At 38.1% G+C, this 27,884-nt stretch overlaps 1 protein-coding gene across 1 annotated transcript; it reads left to right on the top strand.

Annotated features, from left to right (window-relative positions):
* The first annotated feature begins 136 nt into the window (after window positions 1-136).
* Window positions 137-27,873, top strand: LOC126976225 (fibril-forming collagen alpha chain-like). Its single transcript, XM_050824469.1, has 24 exons — window positions 137-189; window positions 6,444-6,604; window positions 7,177-7,215; window positions 7,608-7,748; window positions 8,713-8,879; window positions 10,277-10,394; window positions 11,626-11,750; window positions 12,084-12,290; window positions 13,130-13,228; window positions 13,730-14,026; window positions 14,363-14,830; window positions 15,304-15,465; window positions 16,147-16,344; window positions 16,722-16,866; window positions 17,567-17,827; window positions 18,617-18,750; window positions 19,766-20,035; window positions 21,393-21,608; window positions 21,730-22,018; window positions 22,232-22,417; window positions 23,937-24,158; window positions 25,612-25,781; window positions 26,035-26,256; window positions 27,013-27,873. The coding sequence occupies exons 2-24, from the start codon at window positions 6,451-6,453 to the stop codon at window positions 27,157-27,159; spliced, it is 4,437 nt and encodes a 1,478-aa protein (XP_050680426.1). The 5' UTR covers window positions 137-189; window positions 6,444-6,450; the 3' UTR covers window positions 27,160-27,873.
* Window positions 27,874-27,884: the final 11 nt, after the last annotated feature.

The raw sequence follows: 27,884 nt of genomic DNA, 5'->3' as shown, positions 1-27,884 counted from the left end.
TCATATTCTTGGTGGAAGTTTAATCCTAAGTCCTAGTTATAAGGAGCCGAATGTTTTCAAATCCTGTATTCCCGAACGCATTGCGGATAGGTCATGTGTTCACACATATTTATGTGCTATCCTGGTGGATGATGGGGACACTCACTGTGTGCGGCGCTGGCGAGCCGCACCACGTTCACAGCACTCAAGGTAAGTACTCAACTTAATCATATATATATAGGGGGTATATATATATAGGGTTCGTCCGTCTACCTTCCCAGTAACCATCACTTGTTCGAGGTTGTGGCCATCTTTCTGGAGATACACAGTCCAAAGAACTTCAAGATTCTACGGAAGCAGATGGATGAGAGTCTAGATTTTATACCTAGAGTGTGAAGCATGGATGGATTGGTGCGGAATGCTGTCCAAGGGATTTGAGACTTTGTTCTTAAGATTCTACGGAGGCAGATGGATGAGAGTCTAGATTTTATACCTAGAGTGTGAAGCATGGATGGATTGGTGCGGAATGCTGTCCAAGGGGTTTGAGACTTTGTTCTTAAGATTCTACGGAGGCAGATGGATGAGAGTCTAGATTTTATACCTAGAGTGTGAAGCATGGATGGATTGGTGCAGAATGCTGTCCAAGGGATTTGAGACTTTGTTCTTAAGATTCTACGGAAGCAGATGGATGAGAGTCTAGATTTTATACCTAGAGTGTGAAGCATGGATAGATTGGTGCGGAATGCTGTCCAAGGGATTTGAGACTTTGTTCTTAAGATTCTACGGAGGCAGATGGATGAGAGTCTAAATTTTATACCTAGAGTGTGAAGCATGGATGGATTGGTGCGGAATGCTGTCCAAGGGATTTGAGACTTTGTTCTTAAGATTCTACGGAGGCAGATGGATGAGAGTCTAGATTTTATACCTAGAGTGTGAAGCATGGATGGATTGGTGCGGAATGCTGTCCAAGGGATTTGAGACTTTGTTCTTAAGATTCTACGGAGGCAGATGGATGAGAGTCTAGATTTTATACCTAGAGTGTGAAGCATGGATGGATTGGTGCGGAATGCGGTCCAAGGGATTTGAGACTTTGTTCTTAAGATTCTACGGAGGCAGATGGATGAGAGTCTAGATTTTATACCGAGAGTGTGAAGCATGGATGGATTGGTGCGGAATGCTGTCCAAGGGATTTGAGACTTTGTTCTTAATTGTACCAAAACTTTCGAAAAGTCGGGTTCCAATTAACCAGTTTATAATATAACAAATTACATATATGTTATATGCGTTTACGTAGAGTACTATTTCTTGAAACTTTTGCATAGGTATATAATAACAACCTGACTGGTATAACATGCCTAACCTTTTGGTATTAGGGTAAAATTAATCACTTTGCGGCAACCGCCAAGGTATGCTTATGCTTAAATAAAGCTTCAATTTGGTTTAAAGGTACTCGTTTACTATTAAGGCTTTCTTAATAAAAAGAGGACCTTTCTTAATTAAAATTGGAGCAAATCTAGGGCTTTAGGAAAGTGTCTAAATTAGTTCTAGAATGAAACTCATGGTTTTAATGTGTGATTCCTTCTTGGGTATTAAAATTCTTGAAAATCTCAATTTTTCTAACAGTCGTAAAGTAAATAATGTGATTTCTTCTTGGGTATTAAAATTCTTGAAAATCTCAATTTTTCTAACAGTCTTAAAGTAAATAATGAAGAAGGGCTAAGTGCATAAACATTTTCCTTACTTTTTACTTAAATTTAACCATACCATCACTTGCCTGTTTGCTCAGTCTTATACTCGTATAAAAAAGACTCCAACAGACGATCATCATTCAAATCAAAATTAAATCAAATCAAAATCACTTTATTCACGTAAGTTAAGGAAATTACACTTAAGAATGTCAAACTTCGGTAAAAGTTTAGCTTTAATCAGAAGAAGGGGCAAGAAACTTATTGCCAATCTTTTAAATCAACATCGTTTTACAAATCATTTCAATTACAATACATATTTTGTTTATGACAATAAGGGACGAGACGAGCAGGACGTTCAGCTGATGGTATGCCCATTACAATGCTGTTCCGCTCAGGATTCTTAAAAAAACCCCAAAAATTCTGAGCGGCACTATAACTGCGCTCGTCACCATGAGTCATAAGATCTTAACTCTCATTTGCTCAGTAATTTCACTAGCTACGGCGCCCTTCAGACCGAAACACAGTAATGCTTACACATTACTGCTTCACGGCAGAAATATGCGCCGTTGTGGTACCCATAATCTAACCGGCATCCTGTGCAAAGGAGCTTCCCACTGGTATATTGTAAAGTGGTGTAACAAAGTAAAAACACGCGGCTGAGGATTTTTTTAACTTCACGCATACGACAGTGCAGTGTATAGATATGAATAATAGTAAGTTTATTGGGTTCATAATTGCGCTGTCAGCTGAAATACGCAGTCTTCGTTCGATTTGTGTAACAATAAAAAAAGTGAATTCTAGACCTAGGTACTAAATTAAAAAAATTGAATTAATTCCGCGACGATTTGTTTTTTTTAATAGGGGGGCAACGGGCAACCTGATGGGAAGTGAGAACTGTAGCCCCTGAACACTTGCAATACCGTTAAAAATATAGTTAATAAAGATGCCTTTGGAGTGAGAGTCCTGGAAGGTCTATAAGTTGTAGCAGTTCGGGAATAAAAGCTGGTGGATGATTCGATACTAATAATAAGTAATATAAAAAAAGACCACTGAGTTTCTTCCGCCAGTTCTTCTCAGGTCTAAGGCAGTCTATTTTGAATGGTTGGTAGTTTTTGACGTTCAATAAGTGATTTTGAATACAAATATATGAATTTGAATAATTTAGAATAACGCAGGTGTAGGAATGCGTGTTGCATTTCAAGTTGTGCGGATGAAATTCGGAATTTTATCCGGTGGAAAAATTCGGATGTTGGTATACCAGTGGCAGGCTTTTTCGGTTTTCGCATTCATATATAAGTTTATTCGAAGCTTTATGATGTCTGCAGCAATGATTTTATGATTCCTCTGGTGTTACAAGAGATTGTGAAGAGATCAAGAGAATGCGGTGACCACATGCACCATCTGGCAATCTTTATGTATGCTCGTTTGTCCTCTTCTTCCAGGAAAATTATATTCAGGAAGACACTAAAATTTTTTAAAACATCATATGCCACACGCATGTAGGTGGAAGTAAACTAACACATTTTCATAAAGTAAGCTGAAAGTAAAGCTCGAAACTATGAAAAACAAAATAACATCCATTCGTTATATTCTTTTACTTTTCCGGTACTTCATGACTAAAGACAGTTATCACTTGCGATTCTCGTTGGTGGTCTTCTCCATATCATAGAAGGTCATCGTCTTCGGTGCTGTTTAACCCATTCACTTGGAGATCTGTCGTATCTTCTATATGGCTGAAGAGTATACGACGGAGACAAATCGTGAAAAGCCGATAAGCTGCGTAATAATTGATACATTGTTGCATGTTGCGTCCATGGTAACTCCTTGCTGTAACTCCAGCACCACATCTCAAATACATCGATCCTATTTCAATCTCAAATCATATCAAAATCAATTAATTTATGTAGATTGAGGAACACTTATGATTGTCTCTAAAGCTTTCTTTTTATTACATTTACTACCACTTCGGAAGTTGGGCTTTAATGAGAAGAAACTTTTCAATCAAAATTTACAGCTTTATCGTTTTACAAATCATCAATTACAATATACGCAAAGTGAATTATTACTACATACAAGAGATATTGAGTACAGTAGATGCATCAATGGACCTACACACCAGTTTTACTAGTGGGAGGCTCCTTTGCACAGGACGCCGGCTAGATTATTGGTATCACAACGGCGCCTATTTCTGCCGTGAAGCAGTAATGTGTAAGCATTATTTTTTCGGTCTGAAGTGCGTCGTAGTTAGTGAAATTACTGAGCACATGAGACTTAACTTCTTATATCTCAAGGTGACGTGCGCAATTGTAGTGCCGCTCAGAATTTTTGATTTCGCAAGAATCCTAAGCGGCACAGCATTGTAATGAGCAGGGCGTATCAATTACGATCAGCTGAACCTCTTGCTCGTCTCGTCCTTGTCATAAAAAACACGCACACCGTAAATAAATAAAGGCATTATGCGAGCATTTTATCAGCGATTATATAAAACTTTTATTAAAAAAACACGTAGCATACTTCCCGATAATAGGATCATCCTGTCACCACAAGTAGTGCCGCGAAAATGACCCCATCACCTTCCTCGACCATATTTTACGGAAGGGAACAACCCGCCCCACGTCGCCACCACAAGCAATCTCAATGAGTCCCAATTTTATCAGATTCAGGGACTAATTATTATTTATTCATATATCGTTCAAATAGAATTAGGTGAAAGTGCGAATACTGGCATTTAACCTACTAACATACACATAAATGAATGTATTAACAGATGAAATTAATTAGAATACGCAGAATAGGCGTCAATTGGGTCTGTCACCACGATAGAAACTTATGGTCGTTAGATGTGATACTGGAGAAGGGGTTAGTGGGCCAAATTCATAGAACAAATCATTTATTAGTAGAAATGTGGAACGATACGATCTTGAATATTGCTCTATTTATTTCACATTGACTTAGATTTATTAATAGCAATCTATTGCAACTACTCTCAACAAATCTGTGATGCGCGAATTGTACAAACATGTTTGACAAGAATGAATTAAATTCTTAAATATGTTTATTTTATTAACCGACTTCAAAAATGAGGAGGTTCTCAATTCGTCAGTATGTTTGTTACCTCAAAACTTTGGACTGGGTGAACTGATTTTGATATCTTATCCTTCTATGAAAGCGGTAACTACCCATTGCAATTTGGTCCAGATCTGACAATGGCAGCCATGAGAAAACCATAAAAGTCTAAAAATATTATATCTATTGTTTTTAATAGTGTTTTTGAAATCGGTTGTTTTTTTGTTATTTTTTTTATTCTGACAACATGGGTGCAGTTTTAATAAATAATAGGTACTAACATAATATGATGTTAGTATCTTCTGGAATTCTCTGGAACCGTTCCATCTGAATTCTACTTGTGGAAACCGCCGTAAGATGTATCTGCCTGTTCTGTATTTAGGTAGGTACTTTTAATAGGAGATGTAGGACATGATATGATTAATTTGTTATTTTAAACTAATGTGCTTCATTTCTGGGATTAATTGTAAAAATTAAATTTGTAACCAAAATTTATGAACGTCACTTTTTAAACACATCACTTTAAAATAACAAATTGTTTAGATTTGAAAGAGCGACATCTCAAGTAAATTTCCTAATATGCAATTATTGGGATTGAGCAGGTTATCAATTATCAATTAGATCCTGTAGATGGAGCCACAACCTGGGAGTTGAACAAGATACACTAAAATTTACGATCCATGCGTACTCGAACGGTTGGCTCAGTTGGTAAGAGCGCTCGGACGGAACATAATATGATTACATTATGTAAAGACTGTCACTACGAGGAAGAATACTGGCAGTGTTGCCACGTTGGACAGCTAGGATGTCCGTTGACCAAAATAACTGCCAGCGCTTGGCTTTCCAGTAGCCCTATTGAAAATATAACATTTAGCATTAGAAAAGATTGAATGAGAGACATACGGTTTCTTCTCAGGTTCAATTTTCATCATTTTAGTTTAGTTTAGACAGGTTGGGGAATCTGTTGAACCTTGGCACTATGTGTACCTAGGCCATTAGGCTGGGTTAAAAAATTTCTACGATGTTAAATTCTATTGTCTAGTGTATTCTGTACTGACGTACAGATTATTCAATTTGAAAGTAGTAACTTACCGCTATTAAGCCGGTTTTTGGTGGTATCGACGTTAAAAAGTTTTATGGGGAATAAAGTATTTTTAATATGTTTTGAAGTCTGATAGTTTTAAACGTTTTATTTTGGTCAGTGGCCAAGGTACATGATGTAGATGGACTGATATTGTACTTTGGCCAGGAGAATATTTTCTTAATTTTTTTAACATTAAAGTAATATAATATTTCTAATAATATTTAAAGCTTCGTCTCATTAGAATAAAGAAACTATGAATATCATTTTGATTTTGTTCAGAATTTATAAGTTATTTTTTGTTAAATATGTTATTTAAGCGAATAATATGTTTATATTTTTCATAAATTACCCCCAATTCCTCAATGTATCCTAGGTACACCATAGTACTTGCCTAGGTAAATAGAGTATGTGGTAATTGGCCAATAATAATCAAATTTAATTATCAAAAACACATGTAAGTATAAGTTATACATTTTTGATATTTTGATGTTGAATACTCAAATAATTGATCTTTCAGAATATGCAGAAATGGTTTGAGTACAGTTCTTAAAATAAAAATAAAAGATAAATATAAAAAAACTGTCCTAGGTACAACAGGTACATGATTTTATTTTGATTTATTTCAGAGGCAGAATGTGGGGCTTACTATTTTGCGTCACGTTGCTGGCCGTGTCAGTCAGCACGAAGGAGCTTGCTGACATCCGAGATAATGTAGAGCTGCCTCAAGCACAAGAACCAGATCTAGTTAACTATGACGATTACGATCCCTTCGGTCAAGATGAGAATGGTGTGTACATAGTAGTTAGTTTGCTATGGTCAACTGGAATCGAAAATATAACAGTAAAATATTTCTGTGGCAGTAAAAAACGACAAATATGAAGACAGTAACAAACAATGCAACTCGAAACTAGATATGTCAATAGTCATGTACTCCTAATACATGAATACAACGAATTTGACTTGCACGTAAATATGTTTAAATGTTAATACAATAATAATTATAAGGCACACCAAAGTAGTGCGTAGTGGTTAAATTCTCTTTGGTTGGTAGTGTGGAATTGTTCTAGTATTTTAGTATAAAAACAGCAAGAACTCTTGTGTATGACAAACACCATGCGATTCTCTTCGGACTTTAATGTAGTAGGAACAATGAAGCCTCTTCTCTTCGCATTGACACAATTCGTTAAAATATTTCTAAAAAGACAAATACTTATTTTAGATTCGGTCTTATTTATAGTATAGAGCCATACAGCATTAGCTTCACTAGATAAAAGGATAGAAGGCAACTTTATATTCAAAGATGCCTTTGGACAGTTTTTGTTTTTACCCTCATTAATTTTGTGTATTTCCTACCAACAGCCATCATTGCTGAAAGAGACTTCCGAGGGCCAACTACCGGTAAGTTACGAAGTATTAGGTATAGTATAGTATATATAATATAAAGGTAATATATATAGTCTAATATATAATTCTAGGTGACTTTGCACTGAATAAACGGTCACACCGAAAGAATTTAACAAACCGATAAATTCACTATCATTCTAAAATCTTCTTCGAGCGTAAATTTAAATTTTCACTTGTAATTCTAAATTAACAATACTACTTAATGTTTGATTATACTGTCGACAGATTGTGCTGCTAATTTTTCGTGATTTTTTGAGAAATAATAGATACTATACTTCCATGGTGGGTATATTTAATGAAATCTTGTGTGAATCAAATTTAATGTGAATCATCTAAAGTGAAGCTATTTATTATTTAACATTTAATTACATACCTTTATTTTTCAGTAACTCCAGTCAGATGCGTGGACATGGGTAGGATGTGGTCTGATGGGGACACCTGGAAGAGAGATAACTGCACTCTGTGTCAGTGCTACAGCGGCCGCGTCAATTGTTCAGTTCTACCTTCCTGTCTTTCTGTACCATTAGGTAAGAGAACTATTAATTTTACACCTTTAATTTAACGATGGACAGACACACGGACATTGGATTGGTATTAATATTATACCTCTGGTTGAGGATCTCTTCATTGTTCGTATATATAAAGATCTGGTTCTCAAAAACGGAATCAAGTCTAAACTACAATTTTATTAAACCTTATGTCAGGACTTCAGATTTCGGAAAACGCCAATGGAACGCCAGTTGGAAATTTTTCCCGCTTTCGACTCACCAGTAGATCACCAACTGAATGAGACTGAGCTGACAGCAGAGCTTTGTAACGCTCGTTGGGATTTTATGGGATTGTGAGCAATTAGAAAAAAAATTACCAGAGTATTTTTTTTTACGTACAATTAAAGTTATTTGTATTGTTAAATGTTATAAATTTATTTAGAACCGAAAACAGTTGTATTTGGTATTAATCTCTCTGGGTCGATCCATCATTTCTGAGGATCATGGTTAGCATTTTGGTTGCATCTGGTGCGGATGATCAGCCTCCACCGGATTCTGTCCATCATATCTCTTAACTGTGGAGAATTTGAATGACGAGTCTTTAATTTGATCACTCCATCTTCTTGGAAAATGATCGCGCGATTGTATTTCCAAGGCAAGGGCTCGGCGAGGATCTTAAAGCCGTTCTCCCCCTTACCCCCTTTGGTATTATTAGCCTCGTCTTAATGAAGTTTTCACTTCTGTGTGAAAACGTTAGGACACACTGTTTTATTTTAATAATCTTACGCCTGTATAACCCCTAACGAGAAGGCAGAGGTATATCACCTGCATTTCGTCATCTATTCATCTAGTTCAGACATAAGAAGGGGCGAGTCCATTGCGGTATAACGGGCACAATTTCAGATGATGTGCTGCTACTGAGAATTACCTTAAAGAAAAACCATTATAAATGCCGCACTTTACTCACCACATAAAAATTACCCAAGTTGTAAATCTCTTTCAGGACCATCAACCAGCCGGCCTCCCCCAGTGTTCACAGCATCTGTGCCCGTTCGAGGATCGCCTGGTATACATGGTGACGAAGGTCCCCCTGGCCCACCCGGAGCGCCTGGGGTCAATGGAGTGCCTGGTGCCCCAGGTTCACCGGGATCAATTGGACCTATACCTGACGTACGGATATTTATGATTTTTTAATATGAGTCGAAGCACATGTTGTATTACAGATGACATATTAGGAACACAGAACTTACCTTTATAAAGTAGCCAATAGCGAATAAGATAAATATTGTGATCATTACGCGACCAATGAACAACCAGTACCCCGAACCCGCAACCTGAATAGGTTTTTTTATTTTTTTTTATATGAAAATAAGGGACAAGACGAGAAGGACGTTCAGCTGTTGTTAATTGATACACCCTACACATTACAATGCAGTGCCGCTCAGGATTCTTACAATTGCGCTCGTCACCAAGAGACATAAAGATGTTAAGTCTCATTTGCCCAGTAATTTCACTAGCTACGGCGACCTTCAGACCGAAACATAGTAATGTTCACACGTTACTGCTTCACGGCAGAAATAGGCGCCCTTGTGGTACCCATAATCTAGCCGGCTTCCTGTGCAAACGAGCCTCCCACTGGTTGACTGAATTGTTTGCATTGCCAATATTAGGTGTTCAGGAGTTTACTGGTTCTTAAATTTGTTGTGATCTGTAGATATAACACTATTATATTTTAAGGAGGTTTCGAGTTCATTTCTCTTTTCTTATTAAGTACCAAATATAGTTTGCGATGATGATACATAGCAAGAAATTTTATTTACTTATTATTTATGAGAAACATATTTTTTTGCATCGCTGTTACATCGCATCAATAACAATCAACAGTTAGAAAACAGTAGAATTGCAATTACAAGCCATATGCAGGTGGATGAATAATAGAAAGAGAATCATACCTTATTTTATTACTTTATACTTTACTATACCTTTTCTTTATTTTCTTCTTTACATTGGAAGATGTGCACCATTAATAGAAAATGTATAAGGAACACTATGAATGTACATAATTTATGATACGAACGACCAGGGGCATCATGAAAGTGACAAAGACCAGGCTCGGGCAGAAGGTAATCTTACACAGATTTTTGTATGCTGTGGAAACGTGGACATTACAAGAGTTGGAAATGAAAAAAGGCGCTTAAAATATGTGGTGTTGGAGAATAATAGCAACTAATCTCAACTTTTGATAACAAAAATACTTCATGACAACCATGACCGCTCAGTCGAGTGCTAAGCGACTGAGAAAAAGAATCTATAAAAGTGTTATGATTAAAATTAAAATAGAGCTAATTACAATTTCTTGGATTTAATTATTTTTGCGTGGAACCTTGATAGGTTTTTCTGTAATTAAATAGCTTAAATTGCACCGAAATTGCAGTCCTGCGAGTGAATTTTTGTGATATAAGTCTAGCTGTTTCGGAGATCAGCCGGGACAGAATTCCGGGGAAGATTCTATCAATCATTATAACACAGCTATTGGATAGTTGAATATCATTAACTTCATATTTCAGGTGAACGCTTATTTGGCACAGTTAGCAGCTACAGCAGGTGGTGATAAAGGACCAGCGTTTGACCCTTATCACTACATGCAAGCATCTGTGGGTGCTCCCGGAATAAGAGGAATCCCAGGTAGGTTACTAAAACTAAATAAGCCCTTACTTATAAAATCAATTAAGGAAAGTTAAAAATTTATTCGCAACAAGAATTATAGTTGAGCCTGCAGTTGGTCGATGTTAATAAGGTATCGAGTAGTCTTAGTTAATAAATTCAAATAGCAACGATACAACCTTCTCACCTCCAACAATCAACGTATTGTGAACGCCGTGAAGTGAAGATTGAAAGAAGTCCTTTTACCATTTCTTGATAAAGATACAAAGATATTTATTTTACCCGTAGGACACAAAGTGCCACTTGGGCATGTCAATAACAAACAAAAATCGAAACTTATATCTAATGAGTTTACCTATTGCAGTGAATGGCAAAACTTAATATCTGCTGGGAAAAGCACTGCAAAGGAAAATCCAGCACAACATTAATATAATTCAATTGTACAGGCTCGAATTACAATTTTTGATAGTAGTCTATGTTGGATTGAGCAGTTTACTTCCACGCATGCTTGTCATTTAAAAAGTAGTATTATTAATTAAATAGTAAAAAAAATTACGCTAACCCATCACAGAGCTTAATAGTGTTAATGAGACTGGTCTTATTAATATTGTAGAACACAATGTCGCCCAAACTAAATCATATTTATAATACCGTAACCGAAGTGTAACCAATTAAAACCCAAACTAGCTGATATTAGCACTGTCCACATTCTGAACCGCAAGTCACTCTCATCTCTATGACGAGAGAGATGATGTAAGACGTAAAAAGACATGGAGGAACAAGGAAAGTATTTTAGTAAGAGTAGATCTATTAATATTTACGTATGAAAAGTAATACTACATTTTAAGGATCTTTCTCCAAAGGGTTGTCTAAAAATGAAAATTATGATATTTGCTATTTTTTGTGTCTGCCTCACTTCAGGGATTTAATATACAAATTGAATTTGTAGTACGAATAGTGAAATGAATGAAAACTTTACAAGCAAGAACAAAGTATCCTGTTGCTAAGATAAACATGGTTTAATTTAATTAAATTTTAACCAAAATTTATGAACGATGCGAGACTTGAACCCTCGACTTCTTGACTGCGAGCCAACCGTTCGTTGTTGTCTTGTTCAACTTTCAGACGGTGGCTTCGATTTCGGGTTCAAGTCAGGCATCATAAATTTTGGTTAGAAATTTAATTTAATTAATCCCAGAAGTGAGGGATATCACTTTAAAAATAACAAATTATTTATAAATTGTTTACTTAGGTCCACAAGGCCTACCTGGGCCCCAAGGATTTCAAGGACCTCGTGGGGAGCCCGGTGAGCCTGGACAACCTGGACCTATAGGCCCTCCTGGAGAAAGAGGACCACCTGGCGTGCCGGGGAAAGATGTATGTATGAGAATTTAAAAATAAGGTTAAAACTAATAAGCGAAAAATAGTTTTTTTTAAGGGCATGCTTTAATATTCTCCACTTTTAAAGACTTTTAATTATAATCCCAAATTCTTGCGATTGATTTTTTGTATTAGCGCAATTAATCTTTCACGAATGTTTCGAGTGAGATTTAATAAAATAAATAAAAATATATACTTCAAAAACAAATTTTATTTATTCAGGAACTGAAATTATTTATTTCGATTTCCCTTTCTTCTTCTGATTCCTTCAATCCATAAATAAAATAATGTTACTTTTTAATTTATATTTACCCTTGCATCTTCTTTCAGGGTGCTTCAGGAGAGGACGGCGAGGCCGGACAACCAGGGACTCCTGGTCAACCAGGTCCTCGAGGTTCTCCAGGTGTCCCCGGAATTCAGGGCTTAAAAGGGCATAGAGGCTTTGATGGAAAAGACGGGGCGAAGGGTGAACAAGGCTTACCTGGAGAGAAAGGCCCAACAGGTTTACCCGGGCCGATAGGACCAACGGGCCCAGTGGTAAATACGCTTTTTTAATTAAGCATGTTTGTAGGTCTTTAATTTTGTATAATATCTGATACAAGAACCCTTTAGTAATATTTTACCTAGGCTGGCGGGAAAATGTATAACCATTATGAACATCGTAATCCATCAAAAAATCTTGATTAACTCGAAATAAAAGAGTTCAAATGACTTAACAAAGATCTAATATTATATCTCATAAACACGAGATATATTAGAAGATTGCTGGTCTTAAGACTTTAGCGACTACATCAAAATGTCAATAAAATCGGTTTAGCGCTCTTTGCTGCAATATCATTTGTAATTAAATGTTTAAGTTAAATTAAAAATTAATTATATACAATTCAATCGAATCCAATTATAACTTTTTTCGATTAGCGTACTTGTATGTAGCCACCTTAATTTGTGGGCTGAGTCGCAAGCATACCTAAGCGGCGTAGCAAATCTCCGAAAACACTCACTTGAAATCTAGAATCCAGCGACTATCGAAATATTCATTAATTAAGCCAAGGCCGTATAAAAGAACTAAAACAAAATAATCAAGCAGTATGTCTTTTTTAAATGATTGCGAAACTGAAGTGGCAGTGCGAACTATTGTTCGTCGGACAGATGGCCGACCACGTACCGGAAGACGCAGTGTTGGTAGGCCCCCAAGATGGACCGACGATCTGTTCAAGATCGCCGGAATACGTTGGATGAGGGCAGCGCAGGACCGATCGTCGTGGAAATCTTTGGGGGAGACCTTTGTCCAGCAGTGGACGTCTTCCGACTGGTGATGATGATGATATTTGTTTCTTTTTGTGTCATAGGACATTATAAAGTATTATAATTTGCAGGGTCCTACTGGAGCTCGAGGCGAGCGTGGTAGAGAAGGACCTCCAGGCACGCCGGGGATGAGAGGAACTGACGGTGCACCTGGACCTCCAGGACTTATAGTGAGTATGATAAGACCTGTATTTAAAAATCAAACGGCATGTATCAATAAAAGCGTGAACTATGAGCCAGACAAGCAAGGAAATATGCATGGTTGTACAATTATATCATTTTAAAGTGTTATTAGTGAATTTGGGCTAGGCCAATGACCAATGACCAATGGATATGACCAAAAAGCATAAGAGAGGATGTGTGAATGGGTAGATGCAAGTAAAAAATAAGAAATAAATAATGTCGAAACCGATTCAAATTTATGTCGTAATCGGTGCCCACCCCTCTGTCTACAAGATTTTTAAGTAGAATTAGAACTAATCAAATGGTTAAGCCTTCCATTTTACATAATAGTTTAGGAGTAGTCCTAGTTCCTTTAATTTGTTTAGTACCAATGATATTATGTGCAAATATATTAAATTTATTTACTTTAAATGTGTTACATGTATATTTATAGTTTTTAAATGATATAAACATTTTATAAAGATAGTTAAAGACAAAACCATTTTCAGGGTAACATGGGAAAGCCAGGGTCTCCTGGATTTCCCGGTGCTCCAGGTATAAAAGGAGAAACAGGCGTTCAGGGACCTAAAGGAAGTCAAGGTATGCAGGGCCCAAGAGGAGAAACGGGTAGACCTGGCCAGTCCGGGGAGGCTGGACCACCAGGACTTGCGGGGAGGGACGGCATTCCTGGGGAAAAGGGAGTACAAGGTCAAGCTGGTTCTGCCGGGCCTCAAGGGTTTCCTGGACCACGAGGTACACCGGGAGTTGCGGGAGATGCCGGCTTGCCAGGCGCAAAAGGAATGCCGGTATGTAGATTAGATTTTTGAGTTCAACTTTGATTTGAATAGTTTTTATACAAATTTTAAAATTAAGAGTACTATTGTTAACAAGGTTAAGAACGTTACAGTGATGAAATGTCACAAATTTCGTTTACGTTATGGAAGAAAAGTTAATCTCTCTAAAATATACAAAACACTTGAAACCTTGTTATTATATAAATGCTTATTTATATAAATAATATTATGTCTTAGCTACCAGTGATCCAGAGCAGATTTTTTTTAAAGAATAATAGGCAATAATTTTACAAAGTCCCTTACAAAATATTGGTATTGAATTAAATATTCATGAAAAAACAATTCCAGGGTCAACCAGGAGATCGTGGTCAAAAAGGAGAAATGGGAGTAAGAGGAGAGCCAGGTGCTTCAGGCCCTCGTGGACTTCCTGGTACCACTGGACCAGAAGGCAAACGCGGGAAAAGAGGCCTAAGAGGGCCTGCTGGTAATGTGGGGCCTCAGGGAGATAGAGGATTACAGGGCATGAGAGGTCTTCCTGGAGCAGATGGACCCATGGGTGCTAAGGGTCAACCTGGAGAACGAGGCAATGTTGGTTTACCTGGATTAAAAGGGAGTTCTGGAGACCCTGGGAGACCAGGTGTACAGGGACTGCAAGGGCCCCGTGGAATCGTTGGACGTCCTGGTATCACAGGGAAACCAGGGCCTGTTGGTGAAAGAGGTATCCCAGGGGCAGATGGAAGACCTGGTGAGCAAGGTTCACAAGGCCTTCAGGGTGCACCCGGATTAATGGGCAGTCCTGGAGAAAGGGGGTTACAGGTAATTAATAATATGAGAATCGATATTTCTTTTATATTATTTTATCCATCAAGGACTTACTTACTAACTGATAGATATTCTCTTTCCAATTATTATTGGCCACTAATCGAAATTAATTCTTCATTAAAGAGGTTTCCGACACAATGAAAATGAAGATTATAAGTTTAATTATAATAATTTGTGTATCATTTTTAATGACAATAAGGGAAGAGACGAGCAGACGTTCAGTGAATGGTATTTGATACGCCCTGCCCATTACAATAGAGTGCCACACAGGATTCTTGAAAAACTCGAAAATAATGAGCGGCACTACAATTGCGACCGACCTATTGCTGTCATATTTGCCCATACTACCTGATGTATTAATAAAAAACTGTAGAAGTACCATTTCTTGCGTTTTCTTAAACTGAATCCTATTATCTGTCTAATTAAGATACATTTATTATTTAATAATACCCAAATACAATTTTTAGGGTGAACCAGGAAAAGACGGAGAAGTGGGTCAAATAGGACCACCAGGACCAAAGGGCGACAGTGGACGCGATGGAAGCCCCGGACCACAGGGGTTGTCTGGACCTGTGGGGGCGACTGGTGAACGAGGCCCAGCTGGTTCTCCAGGCCCTACTGGATTTCCTGTAACTATAATATTATCATTCTTACCTTTTGGAAGACTGAAGAAATCACACTTTTGGAAGCTCCGTTCCCCCGGAACATTTGAAACAGCACTCCTCAATGACTTAAATTTAAATAAGCCTTATAAAAAAAGATCAAGTTAGAAATATACTAAGTTTTTATATTACTTGTAACTTTACCTGCAAGTTTTAGTAGTAGATTTTAAAATATGAGTACATAAAGCTTTTGATCCACCCTGTCCCAAGGGAATATTGAAATGACACCCCCCCCCCCCCTTAACGTGTGACGTAATTTATGAATTGCATGCATTGTAATGGGCTGGCTCACTTATCTCCATAAAAAGGGTTATTGCATACTCTAATCCAATTTTTTTTCACGTCAATATTATTTGATATATCGGCAGAGCTTAAAAAATTATAATTGCCAGTATCCATCGTGTAGTTCTTGGTTGTGGCACTTAAATATTTTTTATTAAATTTAATTTAGGTTCAAAGCTCAATGATAACAGATATAATATATTAAAATTATCTGGGAATAGCTGTTACATAGTTGATAGGCCTATAGTGCTATTACCTATTTGTTTTACTTTTCCTAATTCTGGTGTCTTTTTACGATGAGTGTAGATAGCGACATGATTTTTTGACTTAATAACTCCTTGTGTTTTAAAGCCTCTAATTTTTCAGGGCATGCCGGGAGCTGCAGGCTTACCGGGATCTCCTGGTAAAGAAGGTCAGCCCGGTGCCTCTGGTCCAGCAGGACCTATTGGACAACCGGGTCCTCGAGGTGATAGGGGATTCCCTGGTGAACGAGGTGCTCCTGGAGTACCCGGTACTCCAGGGGATAAAGGTGAAGCAGGCTCTCAAGGTTCTGATGGGATACCAGTAAGATTTTTTTATTCAAAGTTACTATTAACTCCTTAGCTTTGGTTTACTTTTCAATAAATTAAATGATTAAAACTTAAAGTTAAATATTTTATAAATTAAGATGTTACTGTTGAGTAAATTTTACTAAATAAGTGATTTTTTTTTTAATTTCATTTTAAATTATATTAATATATGAGGGTTATAAATTGATGTGAGGTCTAATCTAGAACACATATCAATATCATATCCGACACAATAAATAGCGCTAAGCTAATTACGCACCCTTAAAGATGTTGAATTTTAAGTCAGCGTTACTTCGGGAAAAAGAAAAAATGTACATTTTACCAAATTCACAAAAATATTCATTAATTACATTGAAATATTTCCTCGATTAGGGTCCAGAGGGTCCTAGAGGCAGCAAAGGTCACCCTGGACCTATGGGTTCAATGGGTCTCCCAGGTCCAAGAGGATTAAGTGGGTCACCGGGTGAAAAGGGTGAGAGAGGATCACAAGGTCCTCAGGGCAACGAAGGACCGCCTGGTAAGAAATTAATTGACCTACTTTTTGATAAATTCTCATTTAGGAACATAGTTGATTCTTACATAAAATGAAAGTATTTTTATAATATAAAAGGGGACACGTCCAGATTTATCCTATTGTAAAATATTAAGATCTGAAGAATATTAGAAGACAAGTATTTATACTCCATATATAATCCTAATTTGTTTGCTATGCGCCTTCATTACTACACCGATCATCATAAATGTAACATAAAATTTAGGGTGCATTTTTCCGCGGAACAAAGTTTCGGGCAGAAGCTAATAAATGAGCATATATAATAGAATATCTTCCCTATAGACATTGGACACAACAATCAAATTAATCCATTATAGTTCTCATAGTATATCACAAACTTTTTAAGCTAACTAATTATGACATTCTGAAGCTCGCATCATTCTGACTACGACCTCACGTTCCAAAATGCAAAACCTTATGAAGACACAATCGAGCGAAACTGAAGTGGCAGTGCGCAGGGCATATAGCTCAACGGACAGATGGTCGTTGGGGCAGTAAAGTCCTCGAATGGCGACCATGTACCGGAAGACGTAGTGGTCGTAGAGTCCCGACCGATCTGGTCAAGACCTTTGGGGGAGGTCTTTGTCCAGCAGTGAAAGTCTTCCGTCTGATATGATTCGAATATTTAGCTTAGGATTATATGATGTATTCATTTGAACTTTAGGTCGTCAAGGAGAGCAGGGACCGCAAGGATCAGTTGGTCCGGCAGGACCACCAGGAGAGCCCGCTGAAAGAGGTGAACCTGGTACACCAGGCGTGCCTGGAGAGGTAGGAGCTCCTGGATCCACCGGAGAACGTGGACCGCCAGGGATGCAGGGTGCACCGGGAATGTCTGGTCCACCTGGTTTGACTGGAATGCCTGGTTTAAAAGGAGACAGAGGATACGCTGGGACGAAAGGTCAACAAGGATCACCAGGGAGCCCAGGTAATGAAACGTATTATTGAAAATCATATAAAAGTTTTATTGTTGTTAAAATATTTAGTTATCATTGAAAGCTTTTAAACATCGATATATTTAAAATAATTTACCTACTTAAGAACAAATCAACAAACTAACAACTATTTGATACATTAAATGAATCCTTTAAATTAACCATGAAATGAAGAGTGTAGAACATCAGAGAAAGAAGTAGAAAGAGGAAGAATAGATATAAGGTATATGGTATCCGTATATCCGTACGTGCGTGGAATTGATTTAACATCATAATTGTAATCCGAAAATCAAATACATTTATTCATTTAGTATCATGGACCTATCATTTTAAAAGGACAATTAACATCTAGGGAAAAGACGAGCGCTTATAGAGATGAACTCTTCCACGCCCACTCTGCAAAGGTCGTTTGTCACTTTGAAGTAACGCTTTATCACATATCGTTATGACCTTTAAAAAAGTTCGTAGAAGAATATAACATAAAATTATCATTATCTCCTGGATAGGCATTTCTAACAAAATTACAAACTTAAGAATTTTATTACTAGGATTATTGATCACAATAAGCTTTCGGCTGGTAGCATTTTAAAGCACATGGCACAACGCCTCCGTTGTTGCTATCCTTGTCGGCTTGGATTAGCCTTTATGTAAAGTGCCACGGAAAATAGATTTCCGATTTAAATGATAAAGCTTATTATTGCTCCGCAAAGACAATTTTTCGAAATAATAAACCTGCACATATTAATGCACCTTATTTATGTCCACTTAATTATAAATTTAAGGTATTGCTGGAGAACCAGGTCAAAGAGGGTTACCTGGACAAACCGGGGCAAAGGGTAGCAGAGGAGAGACTGGACATAAAGGAGATATGGGCCGAGCTGGTCTACCAGGAAGACCTGGTGACTTAGGCCCTCAGGTAAATCACTTATAGATAAGGATACGCTTAAACTTAAGAGCCACAAAACCAAAATAATTTAAATCCTGAATGTGGGAGCAAAATTCATATTTAATATTACAAAAAGTAATAACTTTACTACGAGGAAATGTACCAAGCTATGCTGGCTATCTGATAGCTCGGCTGATCGCTGTTGTCTGTATATAACATGGTAAACTGCTGATATTTATAGCCTAACATTTTTATTACTACCTAAAACCTATAAACCCTAATTCTCATTACCTAAATAAGAGTGTGAACTGTTTTACGTAACGAAGCTAAGGAATCAATCCACCTACGTCATAATCCTTACCGATATACTTAGCACGCATAATTATGCTATCTTACTTAATACGTTTATGTGGTCTAAACTTATAATCTGGTCCTTACAAGCAAAAAACTGCTTCGTTGTCAATCCGATTCTATTTATAAATAATTTTATCTACATCCATACTTTAAATCCTCTATTAAAGATTCTGGAACAGTTAGCTTATTACCAACATTAAAACACCCAATGTCGTAATAACCATTACATCATCCAAACGAGTGTTGTAATGTTGTACTGAATTTCATAACAACACTCTTTCGTTTATTTTTCGATCCCTTCATGCGCAAAAAGTTTCAACAAACAGTCACATTCTTATTGCTCGATGCGTGGTATCTGTATGAATTTCAAAAAAAGAACATTTTCGTTTACGCGCGCTCCACGCTATCAGAATGTGGCGCGCCGTAAAAAAATAGTAGGTTATTCGTAACCCCGCCATTTTTCTTGAAATAATGAGTGATTCAAGTTTTGATAACACACCGCTGGATATTTTAAACGATGCAAAAGAACATAATATTGAAGTGAATTTTAATAATTGCATTAAAGAAAATGTAAATTACTACTTAGAAAACCTACGCATTGACCTAGATGTGGAAAAATATGCAATATTCGAAATTGTAGCACACTGTGACTGGGCTTTCATATAATGTAATATCTTACTTATATTTTCAGGGTCCGCAAGGAAGTCCTGGTCCTGTAGGGCCGCCTGGTATTTCTGGCGCTAAAGGAGCTAATGGTGAATCAGGAAGACCTGGCCTGCCTGGTCCTATAGGTCTAACTGGACCCCAAGGTCCTGAAGGAGGGAAAGGAGAAAGGGGGAGTGAAGGGGAACCTGGTCTTCAAGGTCCAATAGGTCCACCTGGTCCTAGTGGTGAGAGAGGACCGAGTGGACTACCTGGATTAGTGGGTGCGCCGGGGCCACAGGGTCTACGCGGTGTGCAGGTACGGTGCGCAAATATAGTAAATGCTGTAAATATTACTTTGACGGACTGTTTATTAGTTAAATAGTGTTACATAAAGTATGGCGTTCCATTCGGTTACGACTTTCCAACTCAACGCTTGCGTCCCAACATTAATGCTGCATATTTTGCTCGCTATTCTTCTATCAAATATAATTAATATACACGATTCATTATTTTCTGGGTGACTGTGCAGGCTAGTCAGTAATGCCTACATTATGTTTCCGCAGCTAGGCGGGTTGGGCGCATTGTCGGGCATCAGTTGAACTTCAGACCCCTTTGCAATCTTAGTGGAATAATTATAGGTTCTACGACCTCAGAACCGACCGACCTTAACTCTTATCCAAACGAGATCGGTTCGTATGCCCATACGAATTCCAGCCCGAACCATCATTGTACCACTTACACTTTGATAGGAATGCAGCTGCGGATGCATCCTGTGGATATTGGAGACGACTTTGCTCGCCTGGAGCTCGCCAAACTCTTACTCTTCGTCAATATTGATTGAAATCCAAGCCGAGACCCATCAGAAAAGAGTACGAGTGACCTTTGAACGTTAGTCCATTCTAAATGTTCTTCAGCCCACAAAAGTCTCCATCTGCGGTTGCCACGCCGTAAAGCTAGAACTCTTGATTGTCGGCGAGAATAAAGACCAACTTCGTGTCATCTTCTCCGTTTGTTTCTTGTTTGTTTACTGACTAACAACTGGTGGTCGGTATCTAGGTAATTAGCCATAGTGCTAGGTTCTCATGTGGCTATATTATGAAGAAAACGATCCTGTCTGGGAATTGTGGCATGACTTCTGTCCGAATACTGTTTCGCGACATCTCCCATGTCATGATAACGTGTGCTTAACCTGGAGATTACGTTTTGGGCTACCAACATACCCACAGCTCTAATAATTTCTTCTCTTGTTAGATGTCGACGTGACAACACCAGAAAAATAACAGGCTTTCATTTAAAATAATTATACTATTAAATTGTAACAAGAATTAACTTTTCAATAGCCCGGAGAATTTTATCTTTTCATTTGTTTTTTCTTTTTTTATTTTAAATTTCGAAAGGGGCAACTCGAGAGATTTTATTTTGTATACAACTCATGTTTGCACTCCAAATAGTTATTGAGGCATGAAGTTATTAATGAAATATCCTTACATAAAAGTAGATGTGTGTACCTATATATCTTATATTATATGTACCTATAGACGTCTATAGTTTTACTTTTCTTTAAAACGTAATCAGATTTTGTGTTTCACTTCTGCGAGGCGTCCCATACGGCGAAGTAGAACTTAAAATATCACACATTCAAATTTAAACAATTATTGTGTTTTTAATTTTAGGGTGAAAGTGGTTCTCCAGGAAAACCTGGACAAGACGGCCCTCCGGGTCCTGTAGGTAACCCGGGTCCTCAAGGTACACCCGGCCCAATGGGAGAACAAGGCCCTGAGGGTCGACCAGGAAAATTGGGACAGCCGGGTATTCCGGGACGTCCTGGCGATAGAGGCCTTATGGGTCAACCTGGACAGTCAGGAGCCCCGGGCCCGCCGGGATTGCAGGTTAAAATTATTTTGTGTCTATCATATAAATCTAAATCACTTTCAATGGAGAAACTTAAACGATTACTATAGTTAGGTATACTCTACGAATACTTGTAGTAATCAATTTGAACAATTTCAGGGCCCAATAGGTCCTTCTGGTCCACCAGGTCCTAGTGGTGAAAGAGGACCACGAGGAGAAACAGGTCCTGCAGGAGTGGAAGGCCCTCAAGGACCATCCGGAAAACAAGGTCCACCTGGCTTGGATGGGGTAAAAGGAGATCGAGGGGAAGCTGGTGCCGATGGACCTAAAGGACACGCAGGATTACCAGGTCTACCAGGACTTGTGGGTACCCCAGGAAGACAGGGTGAAAGAGGCCTGCCAGGCCCTATGGGTCCACCAGGAAAGGATGGGGATACAGGACCAAGAGGTTCGTCCTATTTTATTTCATAATAAGATACTGGAAACATTTATAAAATTATATAACTAACTAAAAAGACAACAAATTAGAAGAACAGCTTCAGATTGGAATTCCAGTTCATTGCGTATTGTAAAATTTTGATAAAACAAACAACTGAGCTTGTTTTATTTAAGCCTTAAGGTATAAATAAAGTAAAATATTCAACATTATGCAATATCACAGGAACACCTGGTCGCGACGGTAGTGCCGGGCCCCCCGGACCTGTGGGCCCCGCTGGTCCTCGCGGTTCGAGCGGAGAACCGGGCCGACATGGACCTACCGGACCCGCGGGACCTCCCGGACCTCCGGGTCCACCCGGGGAAGGACTGGCTTACGATGCCGCTGCTATTGCAGCTATGTTACAACAAGGTATTACTAATTTTTATATATTAATATTTTTTTATCTTTATAATGACTTAATTTGCATTGGCTTTTATACACATATTTAATGTTTATTAGATACATTATAAGTATCCCAAACCAAACTGAACCACAGTTACTAAGGTATCTGGTATGGAATTAGCAGCAAGTTACATGTTAAGTGTCACTTTGGTTTTCAGTCAGCTTTCAATATAGACTCCCCTGCTTATACAGGGTGGACCAAAAGTCCGTTTACATTTGAATCGGTTGCCGCGTCTAGCAGCGGCGGCGGAGGGTGGTGAAAGGATTACACATTGCAAGAGCAGCCAGTGGGAATTTAGTACCATGGCGTCGTTTAGCGGTAGTCAACGTGCATTTTGTGTACGCGAGTACTATCGAAACAACGATTCTGCGACCTTAGCTCAACGAAAGTTTTGCAATCATTACAAGATACGACACAAAAATCAAGCTCCATCAGGTGTGTTAATTAAAAAATGGGTGCTCAAGTTTGAGAAGACGGGTTCAACAATGGATTTACGTCGATCTGGCCGGCCTAGAACGTCGAGGGACCCGGAAAACGTGGAGCGAGTAAAATCGTCTGTTCGTGACCAACCTGGACTATCAACTCGAAAGCGGTCTGCTGTCCTTAACGTGCCAAGATAATGATGTATTAAACCGCATTCTCAAGAAAGATTTAAGTCTACATTCCTATAAAATCCAAATGGTGCAGGAATTTAGGCCTCAGGACCATGCCACTAGGTTGCAGTTTGCGAACGAAATGGTAGAGCGATTCACAAGTTTTACAAACATTTTTTTTACTCAACAAGGCACACTTCCACCTAAATGGGCATGTTAATAGACAAAATTGTCGTTATTGGAGTGACACTATGTCATGGTGATCAAAAACCTCTGCATTCCAGCCAACCAACCCAGTAACTCTTGACGAATTAAAGGATCGTATTCGCACAGAAATCCAAAACATCTCAACAGAAACATGTAAAGCTGTCATCGAAAATTCCGCTCTAGATTGCAGCAATGCCAGAATAATGAAGGATTGCATATGGATGATGTGATTTTTAAGATATAAATTCCCCTTTTGTTTACTATCAAAAACAATAAACAATTTTGATTTACTGTAATTAGTTTTTTTTTAATCATCATTCCAATTATAAACGGACTTTTGGTCCACCCTGTATATCAGCAACTCAAGAAACATGATGCTGAAATGTTTGGGAAGTTTGTTCTAAAGATGCCTCCCTACGAGTCGAAACTTATGTCGAAATGATTTACTAAATTAAGCAGAATTAAGACAAAATTTATAGTGCTTTAAATATGGAAAAACCACTTTGGCCTGCAAATTTTCTTTGATATCATGGCTCATGAGATAAATGACGCCATTTCAGTGATGTGTGTTGATAGCAATAGATTGCGGCTCAAGTTTTTTTCTTTATGTTATTTTATTGTATTTTTACAACTGCTAAGATTGCAAGTTTGCAGTTTAACAAAGTCTTGACTTGTTCGTAAACAGGATCAATAAAAGGACCTGATCCATTAGGAGACGATCCTAGCGCTATCCCACCACGTTTCTTCAAGGACGACATGCCGCTTGAAGAACGCAAACAAATTGTGATGAAAGCCTACGAAAGGCTTAAGGTATCGCTGGATAAATTCCTGAGGCCCGATGGTTCTAAAGATGCGCCTGGTAAGACGTGTGGGGATATCAAATACCACCACCCACTTTTGCCGAGCGGTAAGTAGCTGTGTATAGATTTTTAAATTTATAGAAAACTAAGTCAAAGAAAAAATCAAATATTAATTATTAAAAATCGATTATTAACTTATGTTCCAACCACTTACAATATACTAGTGTATACACAGTATTGTATATACCTCACAGTTCGATAATGCGTGATCAATCTCTGTAGTGTACTTTAAGACTGTATCTTCCGCTGGAAAAACGCAAAAAATAAAAATATTAAAGCACATTACAATGTTTGTATTCGTTCTGAAAGATAGCTCTGACGTCTATTTTCCTGAAACGCAATGATGGAATGGACGTTACCCAATAAAAAGTATTATCAGGGAAGCGATTTTTGAGCTTTAAGCGCTCAAATTCAAAGAGTAACAAATTCTACTTACTAAGCGAAAATAATCGTGACAAATTGTCATATGTTGGTCATTAACTATTCTTGGTCATTTCTTGTTGATTCAAAGCTTTAATCAGCATACCGGTTATGTGGCACCCAACAAGGGCGCATTTTTCTACCGTCAAAGCAGTCATGTGCAAGCGTTATTGTTTTGATTTAATAGGCGTGGTAGTTGGAGAAATTACTGCGCAATTCGGCCAAGAGTCCTGCGTGGCACAGTGGGGGATTAACCGTGAGCAAGATTAGAATTTGCAACGGGCCCCGCACACAAGGGCACCCCGCATATTCCATCCATTCATCTCTGCCTGACCGGCATAGACAATCCACGTCAGACACTCGGTAACCGACTACTTCCAATAGAAAGAATCAGCTAAAGGCCCCACACTTGCTTAATCCATCACTGGCACTGCATTATAATGGATAGGGCACATCACCTACCATCATAACCCTTGGGACTGAGCTGCTGGGCTGTAACATTTGGGCCGTCATCCGCAGGGCATTTGCCGCTCTTAATATACCAGCTGTTTTAGAGCCAAATGGTATTACCCGCCGCGATGGCAAGCGTCCTGATGTAATGACGCTGGTGGCTTGGGCACGGGGAAGGGCGCTGGTGTGGGACGCTACTTGCGTCGACACTCTGGCTCCTTCTCATGTCCATGTTACGTCAGTTGGTGCTGGGGCTGCTGCTTCGACTGCCGAAGACAGCAAGCGTCGCAAATATGTTGGTCTCAGTGAGTCATACATCTTTGTGCCGTTTGGTGTCGAGACACTTGGCCCGTGGGGCCCAGAGGCGCGGAGAATGTTCAAAATACTATCTTCGCGCCTCAATAAGGCTACTGGAAGCCCAAGCGCTGGCAGCTATTTCGGTCAACGGATCAGCCTTGCTATCCAACGGGGTAATGCTGCCAGTATTCTTGGTACGCTTCCACGTAATGATAGTTTTAATTTTATGCAGTCGTAGTATTGTAAATATAGTTATAAGATTTGTTTTGATTAAATAAACATTTAAAAAATAATTAAATGCCAGTGAATTAAACGCTCATATTAATTATCCAGATCAATATTGGATAGACCCAAATGGAGGGGATTCAAACGACGCCATATTAGTCCACTGTGATATGACAAACGGTGCTAGTTGCGTGTTCCCGAAACCGATGGAATCGAAGGACATCACTTACCACGGCAGAAATGAGGCTTGGCTCAGTGAAATAGAAGATGGATTTTCGGTGAGTGGAAACAACCGCGTATTCCGAGTTTTTACACATACAGAGTCGAGCCAGGTACTTGTGATAAAAAAGTCACAATGAGTTTCTTGCAATTTCTTCTTTCTTAGGCTCAACTATTCCCAAGTGGAGGTAAATTGTATACGATTGACATAAGTGTCATTATTTTCTTTCAAGTAAAGAAATTTTTATTTGAATTGAAGTGCAAAGGGTGTGTGTGATATTAAGTTAATTATATCTATCTATTTGTCCTCAGATATCTTACAAAGCCGATCATAGCCAGCTGACTTATCTGCAGCTCCTGTCTGTAGCAGCGGTCCAGAACGTGACACTACACTGCCGTAACACCGTCGGATACTACGACCCTGGAGCGAAGAACCACAAACGGGGTCTGAAACTCCTCGCTTTCAACGACGCCGAGATCCTACCTAAAGCCAATAACAGGCTGCGGTACAAGGCCCTGCTTGATGAGTGCCAGGTACGAACCATCTTCAGCTTTTAACATTCACCTGCCAACGGACTTGAGATCACCCCACTAAGAACTTTGATGGCATTTCCGAATATTGATTACTGGGATTGAAAAAATCAAAAATAAAAGCCAAATATTACAATAGATCATTTTCTTAACATTTAACTTTGTCCCATCACTACACAACAAAGGAAAGAAATGTTTTATCGCAACCTACTTTTGTTAGAACAATGATTGGTCATGCGATATGCGGTCAAATTGTGTATCTGGGACACAGTAGCCTATCTTGCAATACCAGTGGATTAATAGTAAATAAGACCTGTCCTAATCCCAGAATACAACAAATGGCTAACAAGAATCCAACGATGACGCTTAACAATGATTCCCCAAGCATTATTTATCTTCTCTAACTCTGATAGATAATAATATAACCCTCATAGGCTATTATCTCTCTCTCTCTCTCTGCAGACGTTCCCTCATGACTGAGGATCGTGGTCCTCTTCAGTTGAGGATGCTGGTATTGTATTTATTGCTCTTTGGAACTCGCACACTCACGTATGGGACCATCCGTGGGCTCGTTTGCCTTTATCGCTATAATGTTCTATAAGTAACGCTGGTTCTACGTTCTTGTGGGTACATATCTGGTTGAGTCTGCCCAAATCTGCTTTCAGCGTAAACCATCGGGAATTATACCAGACTAACTGACTCCTAGACACGCTTTTTGAAAAAAGCTTTCTGATTTGCAGCAAATATTTTGTTTTACAGCACAAGTCTCAGGAGTGGGCCAAGACTACTGTGGAGTATGAGACAGACAAACCAAACCGTCTTCCGTTACTAGATGTCGCTGTGAGGGATGTTGGAAGGAAGGACCAAATGTTCCGCATTGAGCTTGGACTAGCCTGCTTCAGATAAACGCATGGCAGCCATTTTGTATATTTCAAAAAAAAGATTTTAATATATTTACTAAAATAAATATATTGCTCGATACCCAAAGTGAATATCAATGTGGTAACATATGAATAATATGTATAGTAACTCTCACCACAAAGTTTTTTAACAACTCTTGAATTTTGGTAGGTATATTCTCTTGGACACTATTAAATAATCATACAACTTCGGTTGACGAAGTGCTTACTAACCCTAACTTATCATAAACTAAATGTTAAGTTAATCCATTTTAAGTAAGTACAAACTTTCCTTATGAAAGTATAAATTAATTATTATACTAAAGAGTTTTAAGTATTGTATTAAAAATAACATTATATAACATTATGTTATTTTCTAATTATTTTAACAAAAATATAACAAGTACAAATATTGCTAATTTAATACTTTACCATTGTATAAAGTTATTAATATAATATCTTTGTTAAGCTTTACTTTTATAATGACTATCCTATTTAAGAATCTCATAGATATTAATTTAAGTATTATTGTATAAAATCGCCACAACTTAGCACTTAAGAAAGTACTTATACATATTACTATTTACAAAGGTTCAAAGGCTGTGTATAATTATTATTGTAAGTAATACTTTTTAAGTTTATCTAGAATAAAAATATAAAATAAGAAGTTTTACATTGAACAAATTTTGTATTTTTTAAATAATAAAGGTTTATGATTATATGGTGTTTTTA

The sequence above is a fragment of the Leptidea sinapis genome, chromosome 39 (assembly GCF_905404315.1).
Source record: "Leptidea sinapis chromosome 39, ilLepSina1.1, whole genome shotgun sequence".
NCBI lineage: Eukaryota > Metazoa > Arthropoda > Insecta > Lepidoptera > Pieridae > Leptidea > Leptidea sinapis.
The sequence above is the reverse complement of the archived record's forward strand: the minus strand, read 5'-3'. Positions and strand labels throughout refer to the sequence as shown.